Source organism: Papilio machaon, chromosome 2 (assembly GCF_912999745.1).
Source record: "Papilio machaon chromosome 2, ilPapMach1.1, whole genome shotgun sequence".
NCBI classification, from domain to species: Eukaryota; Metazoa; Arthropoda; class Insecta; order Lepidoptera; family Papilionidae; genus Papilio; species Papilio machaon.
Genome location: NC_059987.1, coordinates 5,441,823 through 5,464,637, shown reverse-complemented (window position 1 = coordinate 5,464,637; position 22,815 = coordinate 5,441,823). Strand labels below are relative to the sequence as shown.

Sequence of the window (22,815 nt, the reverse complement as noted above, 5' to 3'; positions counted from 1 at the left end):
TAACGTTAGATCACAAACTTGTTTATATGTCCGTCTTTAGGTATATCTTTGGAGTTTTGATCGTGTTTATTTTTGCCTCTGTAATACGGTTTGGAAATTTTATAAAGTTTTAATAAGTTTCTACAGACCCGTATTTATTATGTCTATGAAGTGTGGATCATAATTTCTGAAGTCTTCGACATCGGGCAGTTATAAACTTAAGGCTCAATAAATCAAAAGCTAATTTGGTTGGAGATTTGCGGCGAGCGATGCGTACCGTAATGTGTTCTTTACATCAAAAACACATTTAAAAGAAGTTAGATTGGCTTACGGGAGTTGGCGAGCGGCCATACATAGTTGGAGCCTGTTTGGCGCCCGAAAGCCAGCCTTAATCTTCAAAGATCCACCGCATATTGTTTGCAACTGTTTGGGACCATCAAAATATGATGGATGAAAACTTTTCCCGCATAAATTATGTGTACGGTATAGGCTAATTTAAGATTTTAATCCTACTATCATTTTTAGAATTTTAAGAAAGAAAATATTACTGGCTTGCTAAATAAATTGTATAACCATTATGGATGTCTTTAGGAGAAAACTAAATGCATTGAAATTAAATGTGTGTAGATAATGCTTTGACTCTTGCTGATATTAAAAATGTCATCGTTCCTAATAGCCTAGTATAGTTCACATGGAGATTATTCACAATTTGTTTTGTTACAAAATGCTAATATCATGTAGAGTTTAGGGTATTTTGATTAAAAGATCAATTTAAAACAAGCTTTATTTTGTTTATAACCTATTAATTCACAATACCATTACATATAGTTACGTAAGAAGGCTTACAAATATCTCGTACAATGCACTTTTAAACAGTCAATACGCTCTGTTATTTAAAACACACTTCTTTACTTTGGCTTAAATGATATATTTACATCAAATTTATCTATGCAGCGTTCTTCTTAAATTTAGCAATTTGGCAACCTTGTTGTTTGTTTTTACATACATTATCAATTTAATAGATAATTAATTGACAGAAAGATTTTGCGTAGTACGTGCTAATCAAGTAAGAAAATCCGTTGAAAATATTCAGGTTAAAAATTATGGCAAGTAAATGTTTTAGACCGATATAGAAATAAAAACAATTTTATTTCATATAATAACATATTTAACAAAATGTTACAGCAAATTATTGCAGTTTTAACAACACTTTAAAAATGATTGAAACTCAAAAACGTGCTCCATAAATAAATTGTAATTTTACAAGAGAACATTGCTTATTTTATTTAGAAGCGTTACAAATTAACATCGGAATGATTTTACAATAAATTGACATTTGCTAGTTTATGGATATCTCAAGGCAATTTGACGCCTACATCTTGCACATCAATGCATTTTTCAATTCCGAAAAAAGCCTCACAAATAGTGAAAAATCAGCTGGGAAAAATAAAATTAATCAAAGTTTGAACCACAGAGTTTGAAACACATATTTTAACTAATTTTTCAATTTGGTGCTAGCCGGTCTCTGTAATTTTGATTTAAATTTATACATTTTTTCAAAGCAATACATAATTTACAACCAAAGTAGAAGGTTTTAAAGTGTTGCTAACTCAAATCATATATCACAGCAAACACGATCCTTAGAAGCTCGTAAACAGAGTTATAAAGGAGTTATATATTTTTTTCAGTCTTACACTATTTGTTTATCTAAAAATTACCATATACGTGCACTTTTATATAATCATACATGTGCAGTGATTTCCATTTAAAACCCATGGTACAGTAGATCGGTGTTAATGCGAGAGAGGCGTAAAAATAATATATATTTAGTATATTAATAACATACAGTATGTCTCAAGATCAGCTGTACCATGGCGATACAATTTTTAAGGAACCATTATATAATTCAAATATAATTAATAACAATATTTATACATATTTATAAAATTTATAAGCTATTTAAGTCTGAACTAAAAGGGTTTAGTCATCAACAAATATTTAAATTTGTATATTTCTGTATGCTTAATGCTACATTTATTTACTAAATATAATCTAATTACCTGTTTTTAAAGATTTTTACTGAAAAGAATAAATAAACGAAGACTAGTGGAAAACGAAAAAATACTTATATTTTTACGTTTGCATTTTCTTTTATCTATTTCAACATGAAAAGCTTTAAAATGATGATGCATATTAACATCTAATTTTATAAATTACTGTATTATATATAAAAGAAATATGTTAGTGTTGTGCTACGGCAAAGGTGTTAAACTTTTATGGTACACATAATGCTATTTATGGCACTTTGATTTTTTTTTAAGTCTAAATAAAATAGCTTGTGAAACAATTACATCTTTTTAAAAACAACAAATTAAGTACAATGTAAAGAAAATCCAAGGTTGGCTTCTTCTCCAATCGGCGTCACCTGGAACAAAACCATACAATTCGATATTTGTATATATTAACATTCAATATCTAATAGTTAAGGAATCAATGTTAACATACAAATTATATAATAGAAATAAGTAATAACGATGCTCAATTTAACAATGGGGTGAACTTAATGGGGAAAAAAATTGCCCTTTGCTCACTATAGATGTGTGCATGTGTGCATGATCAAAAGTGAGTGTAGCAATAAACATACCACAGATATATAAAACACTCTACTTTATATACTAAGTACAAAGTACTATGTGTATCTGTAGTCATAAAAACGACTTCGTCAAATTTTACTTAATAAAAATTCTAAAATAGAGCTTTTTTGTCCCCATTACATGAGATGTTACTACTGTTGACTACGGTTACTGTTACTAAGGTTACACTGCATTTATAAAAAATCATATCGTTATCCCAATCGTATTATTAGAAAAATCCAGAGACAACATACATGTGTGTCAGTAAAGTGTCGCAGCAGTTTAACTTCAAAGAGATATTAAGTTTAGGATAAACAGTTACATTACATAAATAATTGAAAAAAAACACTGTAACTGTCCTCAAATTTTTTAAGACATTGAATAATTAAAAGCAAAATGTACACTAACAAACATGGAATTGAAAAAGAGCGTGAGGTAGTGTGTGTGTGTGGTGTGTGTCATGGCATCCACCTTTTCAAATATTTTGGCGGTTTAAATTCATCTGCGCGCTGCGCAGTACCCTAAAAAGCTCCTTTCCGAGCCGCCCAAGATATTATATGACAGTTGTACCTGTGACTTGCGACGCGCCGCCCACCCAGTTAAGATGCGACTTCCCGCCGCCCTCGTCCGTCTTCTGCTTGCCCGACTCTCGCCTCTCAATCTCATTCATGTTTGATTGATATTTATTTCCTGCAAAATTTTATCATGTAACATTTTGACAACTAAAAGAACCAGAAAGAAAACATTACATTTTACTTGAAAAATAATCCTTTATATAGTTTCTGGAAAACACTGTCATGGTTTGTTGCATATATCTTCATTTTATGTCTACTTTGTTTCACAAAAAGATAATGAAAAGCGTTCCGGATATCCTTTTGGCAAAATGGGCCAACTCATTAGGTAAAAGATTCAATATGGCAAGGGACGGGCCGGGCAGCGGCAGTTATTGAAAAGTCGTGCAATATTGTCGAGTGGCCTGGCTGCTGGCTGCCCGTAAATTCGTAATGGACGCAAAAAGTAAAACAGCGGGGACGGTCGATGTCCTCGGCGGGCTTTCGCCGCGCTGCGCAAAAACTGCCGCGAAACTTAGGTGCCCGCTCGTTATCGTACACTCTATTTTTAGAATTTCGAACGACATTCGCCTTTAAAACGACTGAGACAACTGCACTTGTGCGCTTTTGCAACTCTTGTACTTTTAATTTTGTACCTAATTAAGTGCATACCGATAGAAAAAAAAACGTTGAAAAATAACCCATAATATTTTACACATACTAGAATGTGGAAAGCCGAAAAAAATTCGTGGTAAGTTTTATAAGGACATTATAATCATTGCTCTACGTAAGTAATAAAAACTGAATACTTTCTTAGCCATCTTACTAAAGAACCAAAAGTCACCTTATTCTTTAGGTTCAGAAAGATCTTCAATGATTTTTACTTTATATACGAGTATGCATAATTTTTTTAAAGAAATTTACGTATACCTTATACAAAACGTGGGTATATATATATGCTGTTTTTGTTCAAATAAATGGTAAAAGCATATTACTTAAAACCATTATTTATTTTATTAATTAGACGTCATATACTACACTAACTTTAGAGGGATTTCCAACAGAACAATGGAAAGTTGTAAAGAAAATCGGACAAGTTGGTCGTCGCGTCGGGAGAGCGGAAGTTGGGGCTGTGTTGTAATAGCGTGTTGCAAGATGTCGCTGTCCGGTTCGTGTCAGCCGACAACTCCACAACCGTCCTAATGACGCGCAACAAGCAGGTTATGAGCTTTTATATATTAAAACTTACTTTCATAGATTTTAAATTGTTTTTACTTTTACAATGTTTGCTCTTTTTGCTAACTATTTTTACTTAGGTTCTAATGTTGTAGACTTAATGAAATTGAAATATATAAACAAATGTATAATACTTGTTTAACTATAAACAATGATTTATATTGCTTTTAATTATATTAACGTCATGTTAAAACCAAGTAATGTTTGTATATAATAAGCGAACAGCTCAAACCACTTCGTAAAGTTTCGTTTATAAGCGATTTGTTTGCATTTTACGATGAGCATAACATTCGTAGCCAGTTAACAACTTACCGGCGACAAGCAGGCAGCCGTAATAGTTTACGATCTATAAACAAATGTAACGACCACTAATAATAACTGAAACAGCAACAAACAATGAAAATAAACTGAACGATCTCGAGGGACACGACTCGTAAAGGTAATATTATCTCTTAATAAACGAAATCGCCGACATAAAAGTCGGTTTTCGGTGCATTTTATCGGCTACATCGGAAATTAACGGACTTATTTAACCGTAAGATTCATTGTTGTCTGCTCGGACAAATATTTACGAACTCTTATTGTACGCGCCAGCACAGTGTAGTCAAACAGCCGGACAAAATAACAGATATTGCCAAAAATTTCCAAGCCACGGACAGAGGAAATATTGACAATTACAAGTAACCAACGTACAAGCAATTTTTTTATCTGGTTTGTATGAGACAATTATTTCATTTTTCGAATAAATATAATATATGGAAAATACATACTATGAGGTGTATATTTATAAAAGTCTTTCCACTACGTCTATCTAAGGATTTATGATAAGGACAAGTTGAAAATAGAATCAGAGATTTTCGTTTTATGTAAATATTATATTACGTTTTAGTTGATAACAATAATTATGTAATACCTTTATCTGTGATCGGGTTATCTCGGCGTGGCGGTCGGGAGGGCGGCGGCACTGTCTGCGCTCGGGGATCAGGGGTTGTGGTCGGAGGTGAAGATGCTAAAAACAAAATATGACATGTAACAATTACGTAATGTTTTTCCTCACAATATAAGACAAGACTTAGAAGGCGAGAATATCAGAACTTATTATAGACTGCGCCGAATATAGATGATACCGGAAATTCAAGTTACTATAATGATGCTGAAAATCATAAAAAGCGGTGACATCTAGGAAGTTATATTTTTCATCCTAGAATTACACTTACTATATAATCGTATGGTCCCGTCAGATTCTCCTCTTGGGTTTTTAGCCACGCATTTATATGTGCCATAATCTTCAGTCACGATATGTCTAATCAGCAGTTTCATATGCGTCTTATAAGCTGGTGTCCCAATTACATTTTCCATATGATATTTGGGACTTTCGTGAATCATATGACCGTCGTCTCTTGTCCAGTAATTCAACGACGTGGGATGAGCTTCAGTGAAACATTCTAAGGTCACGTTGTAATAAAGTGGAGCACCAACGAGCTGGTGTGGAATCCATAGCATAGGCGGAACTGAGAAGAAAGACAATGAATAAGAAATAATTATATAAATGTATCACCTTTGAAATAGATAAATGCAACTATTTTAAACCAAGAGTTGGAAAAGTCTTCATTGAGAAGTTTATCTTCTAATTCTGGTCCGATACGGAATAACTTTAAATCTCAAAGGAGATTTTAGAGCCGATACAAGCGTAAAGATATTGAATATCGAACATGCATTAAATGCTGTTGATTATAGCAGTAATGTACTTACAATCGACGCTGACCTTGACTCTTTTGGAAACAGTTGGTGGCACACCGTTACTGGCGATACAAAGGTAAGCACCCATATCTAGGCGGGATATCCTCGCCATTTCCAACACTTCGCCTTCCCATTCAGAAACTAAAATAAAAATATAGCTTTTCTTATTTCATATTCAATGAATACTATATTGATATTAAAACCTTTACATTTCAGATTGCAAAAGAAAATTTATTTCAAGTGCCTAATTATTTGGTAGTTTGTAAGTAAGTACCGGAATGTCCCTTGCTGATGGAGATTTTGGAGCTGTCGTCCCGTTTCCACTTGATGGTGGGCTTAGGAGAGCCATTAGCGCGGCACGTCAGGGTGACGTTGGCGCCCTCGCGGACTATCACGTCGCTCGAGCTCAGTGAGTCGTCGATTGAAGGAGGCACTGTAAACGACGAACTCTGCTTTTGCAACCAAATATACCGTCTAACAATTTTGTTATATATGGTTCTGAATAATTCTATATAATTTTGTAGCTAGTAAAAATTTTAGATAACTGTCAAACTTAAGACAGCTCTTAATTTTAGTAACGACAATGTCATTTAACAACAGTAAGGGATATAAAAGCATCATATAATAGGAGTTTTTTCTTTTAAGTGAACAATGACAATTTATTAAGATGATAATATATCTCTGTTTTGAAAATATTTTTGAAGGCTTAACTTTCTAAGACATTTGAACTATCGTACACCCTTACCCACAACGTGCAGATATCCGAATTGTGTCTTTGCGGTGACGGTGTTGATCTGGCACATATATCTGCCGCGGTCTTCCTCCCGTACGTCGGAGATGTGCAGGAACCAGGTGCGGTGCTTGTCGTGCGTCACGCTGACGCGCGGGTTGCGCGTTATCACGTGGTTGTGCACCGTCAGGATCGCTGATTGCTCAAAGTGCATCCATGCCACCTAGTTTAAAGTATTTTTTTAATCAATTTGTGTGAAAGGATAATAAACATTATGATAAATCATGTGTATCAGTTACATTACTAGTAATATCAGTGAGTGTAATCTAGAGGAGGTATAATACGGTTTTTAGTTTTGAAGTTATTTTCAGAGCAAAGTTTTAATTTTTAGTTCATACGTGCATCGTCCAAATGACCTCAAAATTTCTAAGCATCTATTTTAAGCTGGAGTTATATCAGTCTTATATATTTTATCCTGGTAACATACTTCAGTAGAATATAGTGATCATGATGTAATCTAAAATAATAAGAAATATCATTACTAAACAAATATAAGAAAGGTGTCGTGAACTGCCTGCAAAATATGTTTCATGAATAATTCCCGAAAGTTGACGATTGACATAACGGAAATTAAAAAGTACTCCCCTTTTCAAAGCCGTCGATAATTTTTATAAAACTTATGTTATTAGACTGCGTTGTTATAAAATCGACATAATGGATAAAAATGACATAATTCATATTTAGTATTTTTTTTTACTTTGTCAGTACTTTATTAAATTTTATATGCTTCAAGAGTTAGCGCGATTCCGTACAAAATGGATGAAGTTGTATTAATACTTGGCGAAATGAAACGTTTAAGGGGTTGCCATTAGACAGTGTTACGGGGCCAGATGCGACTTCTGCGTAATTGCAAGTAGCTGCCACCGCGTTACCGCTTTGCACCAATTTCCACGGAATTAACCACTTAAAATGCATTTTACAGGTATTGTCATACTTGAAACAATCCCACCACGATCTCGGTCGAAAACATTCGATTTTATGAAAGTGTTTCTTAAAACTCCCCAAAGAAAAGAGTAACTGCACTACAGTTGTCTCTAAAAATGTTACATTCGAGTACATGAACCGTGGCGCAATATGAAATGTTAGTCGTTACAGTACAAAAGGACCCGCTCGCACTGTTTATTGCGGTAAAATCGAGCAAATAAAGTAAGTAAAGTGGAGCAATTTTTGAAATTTAAAAGTTTTGTAGTTATTCTTCATGTTTTAATCCGGCGATAAGTTTGAGCCGCGGGTAGTTCTTTTTATCAAGATTGTGGTGGCAATATAGAAGGAAGTTTGTTAGAGGACTCGTGCCGGGTCACATCTTACCTATCTTAAGTGATGCGGTTCTCTGCCGCTGTCTAATTTATAATGGACTTGAGGAAACTTTGCCCATTTTATTATGCAATGGGACGGTAACCCCTCTAATGATGAGGACCTGACTCGTCGCCGGTACCTCAGCCTTGCGATATTAAACAACCATTTAGATCGATTTTTATAGGGTTAATAGGAAAAGTTTACATCTAAAGATTGAGTTCAGGATAGGGCACCAGATATCAGAGCCGTTTTTTTGTATATTGGCCAGAGCGGATTTAAAGTTTTTTGGTATTTAATTTTTGTAGCTTGAAATAGGCTTCGCGCGAGTTTAGTGGTAGATGTAAATCTGATCTGCGTAATTGTGGCCGGCGTCTAATGTAATCAGGGCGGCGTGTCCGTCTGCTGGCGCTCATTGAATTACAAGCTCTGCTGCAAAGCTGCACACCGCGCCCACACATCGCCGTGTTCTAACTTATATTTTCAAGTAAAATTTATCGACTTTAACGATACGGGATAAAGTCGTAGAGTTCTAAATTAATTCTATTTGTTAATCAAAAAAATAAAGCATAAGCTATAATTTGAGGCATTGAGTTGCCAGTGGAAAGTTAATGAAAATATTATTTTAGTTCTAGATTACTATTTGATAAAACTTTACAAAAGCTATAAAATTATATATTTCTAGCTTTTCGAAGTAAAGATTCTTTAAGTTATTGGAGACATATCGATAAGCTATCAAGACTTCATTAGCAATTCACGAAGTTCGCATTTATTGCTTTAACAATTAAGATAAAATTAGACGTAATCAAAATTACAACTGTTTAAAAGATAAGCTTAGAGTGTTGAAGTTTATAAGTTTCTGAGCCCGCGGCCGTAGGGTCGCCGGGTTGAAATATTTTGTAACGTCCCAACTTCAATGGAGTCCGGATAATAAAATGCACAACTTAAATGTACAAGTGCGAATTATAATTGAAGCTTTCTATTGTCTTCATTTAATTTAATCTTTACGGACTAGTGAAATATTTTAAACTTTCATTTGTTTTAAGACATGCATAAAATTTTGTCTTTTTTCTCTGCTCCAGAAGTATGATAACAGTAATTTATATATTAACACAACCAGTTTCAATACTCGTTTCTACGTTAAAAACTTTCTTTAAACATGTGTCCTCAACATCAAGCACCTCCTTGTACATCTACCATTAATATAACATAATCCACCATTAAGATAATCTCTGATCAAATTTTCTAGTTTTGATTTTATCTAAAACATGACGCGAGTATATTTTCAAAAGCGTTTCCCAGTCTAACGCAATATTCGTGGTTGAATTAACGAATACATTTCTAGAAAAAGTAATTCGTGAGGCGGCCAAGTCGGTAACGAAGCCGGCAGATGCAAATATGATATTTGAAATGGCGGCAGCAGCTAACTAATTTCATTCGTCTGCGGAAACTAAGCGAGTTATGCATAGCATCAAGTCACTTCGCTAGATGACGCCTGTTATTACGTATGTATTTCATGTAAATTTTTAAAATTTAACGTTTTTATTTGCATATAATGTTTTTGTAGTCGTGCTTCTTTTCGCTTTTAAACATTGTTACAGTAATACTATTTTTTTATTTATATTTTTTTAAACTCACATAAGACTCATTTTTCCATCGTTTGGCTTTATTTTTGTATGATGTTTTCAGATTTTCAATATTAAAAAAGTAATGAAATTAACTTGTCCGAATTAAGGTTTCAGTGTTAAAGTAAAAGTAAAGTTACTAGACCTTTTAACTCGTTATCTTATAACCACCCTTAATTTAAGACCTTCTTTCTTTTCATCTTAATTGTTGGGGCATTAAGGAGGCGAATTTGAAGTTTGAAGCACGGCGCGGCGGGAGCGCGTCCCTCAGGACATGCCTCCGAGGCGTCGTTTGATTTATAATGGACTCGTTGCAAAGTTTAGCCATTCTGCCGCGAACCGCACCGAACCTCCTTAACGACGGACCCCATCGCCGCAGGAGATGATTCCTAGACGTGTTTAATAATATTACGACAGATTTAATTATGGAACGTTTAAGGTATACCAACTTACTGTATTATCGTAACTTCGCTTATTTGATTTTATAAAACATTTAACTATAAATCCAAGGAGTGTATATGAATATTAAAGAATTTTGGCATGATTCTTGACTAATGATGACCTCTTCAACTTTTGTTCTTAAATACAACGTGTTTATATAAATAATAAGTAGAAATGTTGTAAGACATTGCTTTTGAACAAATAAGTTTAATACATTGATTATAAAAATAAATGATCGCGTACTTTTAGGTATAAAAAATATTACATTTGTGTACAAAACACTTTGAAAGGAGAGGTAGAATGCTTCGAAGTGCAAAAACATGTTCACAAACAAGTTGTTTATTACATTTTTGGGCAGTAATATAATTCGTCTGTATCTTTGGAGCATCTGTGGAGCGGAGCATCGTAAAGTATTCTCACAAACCACTTACTTCCATTTCTTCGAGTGTTCGCTAAATTAAGTTTAGTTTTGTCACATATGTCTGTGATCATAATAAAGTAAAACTATCTAGATGTGTAAGAGTTAATAAACAAACACTAATTTACTAGCGTAGACAGAATAAGGACATTATTAATCTTTTCTCACAGCCTCGTGACTTAGCTTTATTACAAATTAAACAAGAAATCAAACCAATTTATTGATTGTATTGAAATTATTAATGTGTTAAGTAACTAACAAAATTCGTTACAGTTTTAAAACAAAAGAAGAAAATACAAAATATGTAACTGCTTGTCTGTATTTTTTTTTTTCAAATTGAATGGACTCTTAGCGTAGAAAGTGCTTGAACAATAACAAAGATCCAGCAACAGAGTGTGGCACGTGGATGACTCGGTAAGTAATGCAATGGCGCAAACATAAATGAGTAACATCTTGCACGGGACGGCTTAGCTTATTTCTACTAAAAGCCCACTTAGAGCTCTCTTTGGTGCGGATTTGTGCCGGGGACCTTTTCCGCAAATCTTCCGCCAATAAGTTATTTTTCTATTTTTGTGACCATCTTCCTCCGATGTATTGATTTATTTCGATAAAATGCGCTAAGATATTTAGAACTTGATAATGTAGGCAACATATTAAAAACATAAGTAAGTTTAACTTAAGTTAAGTTTTTTTGTTTATGTGTATTGTACAATATTACTGCTAGGCCTTGATGCTATATTGTATAGCGATAATTTGCTTTGCTGACCCATTGCCATGCGGTTTAAATAGCATTTAAGTCTTAATTTACAATGGTAAATTACATTTTTTTGTCAAACTAAAGGTTATATGTAAATTTAAGCCTGATGATATTAGGGCAGGAGAAATATGCCAGAATGTAAGCATTCGGTGCTTGTACGCTGCGCGAGGGGCAGGGGGAAAGGGGCACATACCTACGAGTCGTTGCGGCATGTTATTACGAGCTTGCATACGCCGTGCGCGTCGCTGCCGACTGTTTGACATTTCAGGCCAATAAACCCACTGTCAACATATTTTTACGATTATTGCTAAACACAATATAACATGTGTATTATTATTCTAATGCAGTTATTCTATACTTCTATACCAATAAGAAGTTGAAGGATTTGTATGTTCAAACTCGATTTCTATTTTGTTTGATTGATATATATATAATAGGCTATTACATCACTACATCACATCCTCAGAAGTCAAACATAGAACACTTAGGGAAAATTAGTTTAAAATAATATTTTATTTACATAACATCTAATTTTAATAATAAACTGCACCAGTCAACAGTTAGGTAGAATTGCGATTCAAAGCTAGTTTTATTGATTTGTTTTACTATGATAAGGTTGATCCATTTTTGTATTTTGCTTCGCTCTACATATTGTGACACTACTACTTGAAAATAGTGCATTTATTTCTTTATGTTATTTCCAAAAAATTAAAAAAAATCCGGTTGCTTAGATTTATTCCTATTTCCTACGAATGATGAAATGCACTTATGTATGTAATGTAAATAGAATAGAATCTAATATTGTGTATTACTTACATAATATAATAGTAAATTCGTAATGGAAATGGAAAGTGTGTTTTGTCGTTTCATCGCAATATTTCACGTGACTCAATAATTCTAAAAAGACGGACGAAGAGGCAAATCTTTTTAACCGAGGCGGAAAACTAATGGCGCAGGCGAGGCTTTCGGGAAAATCCGCTTCTTGTTGTCAATACAGGGCAACCGTGATGGCTTCTTCGGTTAAGCCTTTATTTCGCAAGTAAAAGAACACTATCTTCGCTTTTATTGCGCCCCTGTTAGAAATAGGTGCTGAGATAACGGTAACGCAATAAAATAAATGGAAAAAACTTTTTACGCTGCCTTTTTAAAGAAAAAAAAGCTTAGATTTTAACGCACGTAGTACAAAGGTAACTGAAAAACAGAAATAATATTTTCCTGCAGTGAGATAGAAACTTGAGCTTGTATTTCTTGATCTGATGTCCGACGTATACGTAAATAAGTTTAATACGAATGTCGAACCTAATCTATGTTCCGGAGCAGTGAGTTCCACCGAGCGGCAGAGCACCAGGAGTGGCTCGAGCTAAATAAAAAGGTCTCTTCTATTAATTTTAATATAAGTTCATCAGAATACAGTTTTTCTAAATATTATAACAAATATCTAAAAAAAATATATATACATAGAGAAACAAAATTGGATTTGTAAAAAAATATTTGCGTGGTCATTAAATTGCTACGTTCAGCAATTTATAGACATTTTTTTTATTTGTTTTCATTTAATAAAGCATTTTTATTTTTATTTGACCAGTTATCTTTTTGTAAACTATTTTACTTGTATAGTTGACAACCCTAGGCGAGGGGTGAAATGGAAAGGATGTGTATGTCGATGTCGGTCAGGCGTCACCTTGCGGCTTATCGGGCGTCCGGTCGCGCCGGCTGTCCGTCGCTAATACAACTTGTCCAAATTTATTGACCGCTCCACTTCATTACAATACTCATATATTTATATTTTCTCCTATAGATTTATGGGTTTATTATAGAGAAATATTTGTCTTGATCGGTGAGTTAATGATCAATAACAATTAATTTTATATGATGATCGTATTATTTAAAAGCCATGGTAGTGATGTTATGTTATACATACCTTTTATTTATTAACCTTTTTAAAAAAAATTGAAACAGAGAGGTGCCTTTCCGCATATAATTCTGATGCTTACAACTTCTGTATTGTCTTCTTCTTCTCACCAATTTATGTAAGTACAAACTACGTTTATACAACCATACTCCAAAAGATTAAAAAGAAAATACGTATTAAGAGTACAAGTAATCGCCTAGTGTATTTCCGTTAATATCTTGGTACCGGACATAATGGACTAGGTACGTAACGTTTTTAAATATTTTAATACGATTAGCCGGGGTGGTAAAGTCTAACCTTAACCAACGTGTTAATGCCAAAATAAACAATGAAATAAAGTAAGGTGAAAAGTGGTTTTACTTTTAATACTCAGTCGCAAATACTGTTTCGAAAACTGAGTATTGTGACTTTTTATGCTTCCGACTTTGAATTTTTGTAAATTTTGTAAAGCTTTTTTCTTAGTCCACGATTTCATTCGACCATTCATTAATATTTAACAAATGTATGTAAAATGTATGTAAAATTTATTTACTGTTTTGTTCGGATTATATATTGTGGAGCGAGATGCGAACTCAAAGTGCGACTAGTAAATCATATCTCTTGCCATTTATATGGACACTTTATTACAACGCTGTCTTTTGAATCGAGTTATAAAATGTTCCTTATTTTATGTTCTAAACTTATAACAATACGAAAGGATATAATTACAGATGCACAATATTAACAGCTGCTTCACAATTTATTTATTGAATGTTAACAATTGTAACAATTTAAATTAACAAAAATAAACCACCCTACAGGTCGTAGTCATGCTTTTTCACTTAAAACACTTTCATCTTTCATCATAAATTCTAAAAATATAATTATAAACAACATAGTAATAAGGGGTTGTTAGGAAAGTACCACATAAGCAGAAGTTGGGCTTAAGTATTCTTTCACAACCTTCCTACGAGTTGCCTTTGACGAAATTCCGTGAAGAATATAACAGACGTCCTTATTTTATTACTCAAACTAAGTTCGATCAGTATGCAGGTATATATTTGTCACATAAATATCGGCAATCATTTCTTTACAAACAAAACTCCTAGTATGTAAAGTTGAAGTTCTGGTAATTTCTCGCTATACCAACAAGTATCTACTAAAAGGAAATGAATAAATTGTGCCTAATGAGGTACCTTATAAGATCCAAGATTCTTAACGGAGCATGCGAGACGCACGCTGCGTCCCGCGGGCACCGTCACGTTCTGGATGACGTCAGTGAACTCGGGCTCCTCCAGCACTGGAAATAAAAGAAAAACGCTTTGAGCGACGTATATACCCGATATCATCGACAACTCACATATTATAAAACATATTTTACGGCCGCGACAAAGAGAAATGTAAAAGATATTAAATTTAGATAAATCGAAGCAATCTTTTCTCCCCTCCTCCTTATCTAGCTGCCGAGATTTCGACGTTATAAGGACATTTTTGTGTCAAGAGATACGATTTGTAATTTTCAAATTATCAAAGCAGAACGCTTTTAAACAAATTGAGTGAGCGATAAGAAATAATGTCGTCGTTTATCAAGCTCTAAGATAGATGGTCGCCGTACCACTCTGCCCATTTTAAATACGTTTGTCTTCGACTTGCCAAATTGGTTCTGTTTGTTTCCTACTCGCGTTCTCACTTTTACGTGTCGGCGTAAGCAATAAAAGGTGCGTCGGATAATATCAAGCAACAAGCGCTGACGGCAACTCGTAGTTGTTATTTATTCGTGTACCACTAAAAATTGTGAAATATAACTTCCAATCACAAGATGGCTTCAGTGAAGATTAATATTTATCATAGTATTGTTTGAAACCAAACTACACTGTAATTTGGTTTCAAATAAAGAGTACGCTAGGATCTTATGTATTAGAGGAAGGATGTAAATACTCTACACATATCGAGGAAACGATTCCCGGTTACAGAATTCGAAATTCAAACCCATAACATCAGTTCTCTGTGATTAAAAGACCACAGAGTAGAGACAATAATGTAATAATATTTAGTAATTCAAGGAACGGATCGGGCGAAAGTGGGTACAGGGACAGGGGATGGAGGGCAGGAAGGGGTGTCAGGCAGCGACGGTGGCCCTGGCGCGGGTTCAGACCGCGCTGTTTGGAGAATAAACTTGCACAGCGCATAGTTCTCCCGCCCTCAATTGTTTACGTATCACAGTTCGGTTTGTACCACTACTTTTGTATTTCTTTTACTCTGTACTCTTATTGTTAAGGCAATTTATAATAGATGATTTTTAAGTATTTGAGGGTTTCTTACATTTTCAAATGGAACAATTATATTTCTAAATCGATCACACACTCTCTTTTACTTAATCGATTATTAAACGCTTACAACGACAAATTTCAGCTCAAGTTCCCAAAATTTTATATGGCTGAAAATCCGTTTAGCAACTGAATATACGCCAGGACATTATACACTAACTTGATAAAAATAAAGATGTCTGCCCAGACAGTACAGAGCTTTCCACTTATTTTTTGTTTACAACTTGTTTACGTATACACTATCGCACGATCTTTACTGCATCCATTTATTTATTCTATTACAAACAATCCTACTTTTCATTAATGAGAACGTCGCGTCGATGAGATCGATGAGTTACCTGTGACTAGAAATGCGTAATCATCTATTTATGTTCGCTGGCGTCTGTAGGAGTGTATGTTAGTGTGAAGCGGCGCATCACTAACGCATACACGACTGAAGATGAAAGCTCTGCGTTTACGTGTTTGCTCACGTGATCGCATTAGCTCTAAGCACGGCACTCCATTTTCTACGCGGCTGCCCCACGCTCAACTGATGTAATTCACGCGTTACCACACATAACGCACCCTTTTAGTCCCGGTGCTTTTCTTAACAGACGAATGTGCCTATTGATCAGTTCATGGCCCAGGTCATTGACATTGTCTACCGAGACGTTCAAATCGTTCCATTCATTAGATCTTTCATAGTTCCTCCCAGTACCGGAACATTTGTTTTTCAATTAACCTTCTAACTAATATTATTGACTTTTCATGTGGATCATTGGATTATGGCGTTTGTTTTAAAAATCCGTACAGTTACAAATGTCTTTCGGTGGAAAGACATTTGTTACTGGATTAACTTTAGTGTTAAATAAAAAGAATATGTATAATTAACTAAAAATATATATCAATGAATGTAAACAAAGTAGGTCTTTTTTCACCCTTGGATGCGTATAGGAATAACCGTAAAAGATTTAATAGAATTAACGTAAACAAAGCAGACCGCATCCATCACTACTGTCGCCGCGCAGCCGCGCCGCGCGCCGCGTGCTTCGAGAAGCGCTTTGTTTGTGTCTATTGCCAATTAAATGAAGATATGAAACGTAGACTTAATAAGGCTGAAAGTGACGCGATGAGTACGTACGAGTAAATATGCAATAAAGCTAATGAGCTCGGCGAGACGAGACCTTCTATTTGTTTCAATAATAGCATACATTAAAATTAAACGGAGTTACGTTGGCAATAATCTTACACACCGCACGGAAGCGCGGGACGTGCGGCGCTCGCTGGGTATTTAGGGGTTAATTAAGAAACCGCAGACGGCGCAAGGGCGAGAAGCGAGGAGCCAGGGGCGGCTCTAATCCCCTTGTCACCGGTCGCAAGATGCCGGATCGTACAACGCACATCTACTGATGTGTGCCCCCTTAATTGTTCTTGTTTTCTACCTCGAACACGAATGCGGGGCTTAATGATTGGCCTGGGTTAGTGGGGAGTCTAGATTAAATTCCAAAGAAGAGATCTGTATCGATGTAAGTGTACATTTTATTCTTCAGTTTCGATGTGCAGAGATAAATAATGCAATAAGCTGGGAGCAATGGTTTGCAATATGTTTCGTTATTTAAAATATCATTTGATTTCAAAATAATTTATTAATGGTTGAAAACATTACGTTTTTATAACGACTCAAAATCATTATTCCAGAGATTGCGTCGTCTCAATATAATAAAACTAATAACGAATTGGGTCGCGCTGCGGGACTTTAATTCGGATATAATCTGATAATCACGTCGGGCCCTTATGCAAATCGGAGCCGGTCACTCGGAAGTCATCAGGCGCGATCCGACCCGCCGCAAATTGACAGCCGCCGCGCTCGACGCAACGCCAAATTGATTGTGGCTCCACTCCACATCGTTATCATTGCGATGACGTGTCTGTGATAAATAGTACTTCTCATCTCAAACCCGCCTTGTAACGTAGCTAACAGTATTTGCAATTAAGGATATAAAAATATAACACGATTTGACGTTAATTAACCTAAGCTTCATTGCCTCAGGTACCCTAAATTACCCTTAAGAGTTGTTTATGATTTTATCGAAATGTTCTGAAATGTTAGGTCAATCTCAGTTTAAATTTGGTATTACACATTCGTTAGGGAATTTTCTGATTGTTATAAATATGTATCGTAGTATCAACACATAAAAATTATTCTGGTAAGCTCTTATTGTTCCATATTTACTAATCTCAGTTAAAGAATTTTTATTTTAATTACCAATAAAATATTCATAAAATTTAAGTTAAAATTACAAAATATGGCTGTTAAAATATTCCTTATAATTAAATTAAATAAAAATTGCGGTGTGGATGGGAACATGGAAGAGAGCAGTGTATTGCTGAACATGTGAAAGCTGAACACGTTCGTTGCTTAATTACCGTGCCACGAGAATAATTGCGTCCGGATAGTTATTCACGTGTTATAGTTCGTAACGCGAATTCCAACACTTAAAATAATTACATAGTTATGTGTTTGATTGGATTGTTTTAATCAAATAAAGCTGCAATAAAAATAAACATTTAGAGACCTATTTAAAAAATAATTACATGTTTTAGATTGTTACAACAAACATTTTATGAAGATTGCGGAAAAAATTGTCTCATGACTATATAAATTTACAACCTTAAAAAATATATCGTATGTTCACTTAGGTAAATATAGTTATTATAAATACGCGATCATGCGCGCTTTCTAAAAATCATCAATATGTCACTAATTTATTTTTGATTGCCTAATAAATATTTAGTGTCAGATAAAAAATTGTACCACTCGCCAGTGATTTATTTTATCAAAACAGAAGCCACGAAGATGGACATCTAAGTTTATTCGACCCTTGTCACAGATGTTACTTGTAATATTCCCATATACGATCAAATTCTTTTAAGATATCCGTAGATAAAGAACAAGGCGGCGGCGGGTGTTTGGACGGTTCGGACTTTCACTTATTTGTATGCTTTACCCTTCGCGGGGACCGAACGTGACTATTCGAGATACATAAACTCTGAGTGAATAGGGAAAATAGAAATAAAGTATCGTATTATCTTCCAGTGGACGGATTTTCGAAATAATAAGATTTTTTTTTATATCTGCTTTCCATTTTGTTATGTTATAAAAACTTTTAAACTATAGCAATATCTGCAAAATTTACAACAATTTATTTCAGAAATCAGATAAATCATTAAGGAATTTTATGCACATTTTAATGCTGGGGAAAAGATACAAAACTCTAATTTGACTGTTAGTAACCAAAAAACTATGTCAAAGCTAAGATTTATTTGAGCTTTTTCTTATCCACAAAATGTATTTCAGGCTGATTGCAAGACTTCAAGTTAATGAAACCATATTACGAAAGCAACAAACAATCAACGTTTTAATTGAAGTTTTTTTCCTTGTTATCTTTATAAAGTAGTAAACACAATGTCCGGCGATGCTGAAATGGTCAGACAGCCGGATGTGCGGAAGCAGATGTTGACAGAACCCTCCCTCCCCTCCCTGTCCGCCCGATACCAACAATCGCTAAAAGACGCCCATTCAATATCCTGTACTCGTTTGTAATATTTACAATACAACATAACTACTATAGTTTCATATTGAAGCATTCCTCTATATTTGTCGCTGTACGATTTAAATTAGGAGCAAAGGCAAAGATTGCTTTCATGATAATTTCCTTTTTTAAATTTCGTATCGATTTTGACCGAAAAGTGAAAATCAACTTCGAATTTTTATACGTTGAAAATTAAAAACAATACCGAAGTAGGTATTGTTTTTAAGTAAAAATTACTATTATACATTGCATTTCACACGACGTTTTCCTTGTTCCAATCCTTTCATTTAGTTAGATGTACGTGTTCATGTCGGACAAAAAATATCTAAAACGCTTGAAAAGATTTCTACCGTACTGTTTACGTGACCAACCAATAATGTAATAATGTTTTTATTGGCTCAAATTGCCGGACAGATATGACGTCATAAATTGTAGCGGCTAATTCGTTTTTACAAATAATACAATCAAATATTGTTGCAGGTGTTCTAAGACCAATAAATTATTTACTTTAACAGTATATCAATTAACTGACGGAACAAAACATTGCAGTACTTTTGTACATTGTAGTTACACTACTACATAAAAAGTTTTACAAAATCATATTATACATTCTTTAGGATTGTTAAAATCATAAAGTAACCAGATTTAACCGTTAAAATTACAAAATTGTTCAAATGTAATACATTTTTGGTTAATGCAAAATGAAACAGAAGATAATATTCCGACATCGGAAGGTAGCTGGAGCTTAAGCCAATCAACGTTTGCATAATACAGTTTCTTAAGGCTGATCACTAATTGAACAAGTGTTTTGTGGCTCACGGGCGCGTAAGTCGAGAGATGTAATTAAGCAGGCACCGCGGTGCGCCTCGCCCGACACCCACTCCCTGCACCTCTTGCCGGTCGAGGCCTATTATCGCGCCTCCACCTTCTATTAGCATTGTCTCCTCTAGGGCGATACTTATCTTTATTTAAATTCACTTCTTCGTAATTGGGTTGACGAGTCGACAACGTGATTTGCATTGATGAGAATTGGTTAGTATACTCCACTTTCGTAACTTTCTTGTCGCCTAATTTGTTTCATTGCTTTTGTAAGCAAACATTAAACCTTTAATGTTATACATTTTATCTTTTTGAGTTATCAAAACGACAGAAAGAGTATACTGTGGTTAATTTGAAAAAAGTTTGATTTTAAGTTTCAATTAAAAAAAACTAAATGAGAAAGGAGGAATGTGGAACATATCTGCTTGCACTAGATTCTCCATTGGAGCATGACGTTCGTTGAGCGACGTCACTGTAGCATTTTTGATAGCTGCTGCGTACGAGTGTAGTCAAAGAGGATGCGCTTGGTTATTTCTCATTAAGGCACACGCGATAAAATCACACAGAGTCGTTGCCTCATTAAAATCTTCTGGTACTCGCATCTGTAAGCCTTTTGTGGAGGCGAAGCGCGACGCTCTTAACGCCTTTCACGTGTCATTTCGAGTACAATATCGCATGCGATCCCTCGTCATTCCACCGCACGCCGCGATGCGACTTGCTATTTTTGCTGCGATATGTAAACGTGCGCTTTATATCAGTTTATCGGAAAAAATTTGACGTGTATAAAGAGCTATCACATTTCTTGTAATAAAGTTTACTTTCCCTATAATATACAGGAAATTACATTAAATGTTTTTAATAAGCTATTTTCTAAAAGATTTTCAAACAGTAGACTACCAATTCCTAGTAATAAAGTATATGCGTACAATAAACGTAGTGCTGAAAGTTGAACACATTTTCCCGCGACGAAAATATTCTAGCATATTTACAAGCTGGTTTCGTTTACCTACGTGAAATAAACAAATTTTACAGATGTGTTGGGAGAAAAGCTCGTATTATATGCACGTATAAACGTATGATTTTTATGTTAGTCATGATTTTAGCATTCGTCGTGAACAGTCGCCGCGAGCGGTCGCATTGCAAATTCGAGTGGTCGACGGCGGGGTACGGTGTGCAGAGGAGGCCCAAGTTCTCCTCACCGTTCCAAAAAGTGTTCCTTCATTTTGTTCTCAGCTGGTCGATATGAATAGCGACAATAATTTTAATACATGAATTAAAAACTTTAATTCATTTTTTTTTGCATTTTTTACAAGTGTAAGTTCTCCTTTCTAGCTCTAGTCTTATAAAAATATGTCATCTAAGCTGATTCATTGTTATAATGTGTTAAATTCGCATCACATAGACAAAAAAAAATCTAACCGTTTAAGAACACATTTAAACTTAGAGCCAGTTGTTATCTCTCTTTTAAAAAATTTGAAGGTTTGAACAATTTAAAGGCACATTTGGACACAATAAGGCAGTTCAATATTTAACGCTGTTCGCTTTGCATATTCACAAGGCGGTCGGCGGATCGCCGCGCCACGCCACCTACAGACTCCGAATTGTAATTCCGTCATTAGTTGCGCTCCAGGTCGACGCCACTTGGCACAATATAAAGTGATCACTTATATTTAAAAAAAAAGTATGTTTTACAAGAAGCATTTTAGAATTTACGAGTTCTAGAATAGCGTAATATGCAGTTTGTCTATGGTCACGGGCTCAGATAGGAGCAAGGTATACCTAAAAACAAAAAAATCAAAACACAAGAGTTCGTAATAACATATACAGCTTGTATTTATTTCTTTGTATTTTATATCGCTTTCATTAAACTTATTCATTATTAAAATCAAAAATTATTCTACATGACATATTATAAAATACGAGCGTCGGTCAAACGGGAAAAAGCAACCTTAGATTTAACTATTAAATCATAAAGATTCAGAAAATAGGGATTTTACGTTGCAGAAATAAGAGCGCAGTATTCGTGCACAACTACAATTCCATTCGCTAATTGAAAATACCTAACTCCAACATTTATTTTAAACCTGAATCTCATTTCTCATTAAATTAATTAATTATGTAATAAACTGTTATGTGAAACACTTAACATGTACCAATAATTATAAAATTCTGCTAGATTAAGATTAGGGATATTTCTTATAGCCTAATTTTGCAAAAAAAAATCTTTATGTATTTGCTACCTGCGGCAAAAGTTTTTTCCTTAACATGTAAAGCTCTCGATACTCGTAGCGATATAATATGCGACTGCTCACGTAGCATTGCATATCAGAGCAATGGATGCAGGTCACGAGCAGACGTGGGGGACGGGGGACGGGGGCAGCGGCGGTGGACGGGGGCACACGCAACTCGAATAGTTTTACACAATCCACATATACATCTACACCCATAGTACTATATAGTGTAATAAGTAAATACATTAGTGTGATTGACTGTATTTATTTTAATTTAGAGATTAAACAGTACGAATGTTATTTGTTAAAATATTTTGTTAACAAATAGAAAATTAAATAAACATTATACTATTGTAAATGGGAATGAATTGAAGCACATTTGTTTAAAGAAATCATTTGTATTAGATACCTTTGACAGGGCATTGCGCCGTTGGTATGTAGATCTATGCTTAGCGAATGCAGTTACGTATTCTGTCGTCGGCAGCGGATCGTTATCTGTTTCCACTAAAGGA

General features: G+C 34.6%; 1 protein-coding gene across 1 annotated transcript in view; it reads right to left on the bottom strand.

The window, feature by feature from the left end:
• Positions 1 to 2,313: 2,313 nt before the first annotated feature.
• The window catches only part of LOC106709021 (lachesin), a 65,932-nt gene continuing 45,430 nt past the window's right edge, over positions 2,314 to 22,815 (bottom strand). The window contains exons 2-9 of the mRNA XM_014500665.2: positions 14,551 to 14,654; positions 6,885 to 7,092; positions 6,414 to 6,572; positions 6,152 to 6,280; positions 5,617 to 5,910; positions 5,313 to 5,408; positions 3,183 to 3,302; positions 2,314 to 2,404 (exon numbers count right to left, since the gene is read on the bottom strand). Coding sequence (XP_014356151.1) covers positions 2,337 to 2,404; positions 3,183 to 3,302; positions 5,313 to 5,408; positions 5,617 to 5,910; positions 6,152 to 6,280; positions 6,414 to 6,572; positions 6,885 to 7,092; positions 14,551 to 14,654 — 1,178 coding nt within the window. The 3' untranslated portion in view covers positions 2,314 to 2,336. The remainder of the gene's footprint in view (positions 2,405 to 3,182; positions 3,303 to 5,312; positions 5,409 to 5,616; positions 5,911 to 6,151; positions 6,281 to 6,413; positions 6,573 to 6,884; positions 7,093 to 14,550; positions 14,655 to 22,815) is intronic.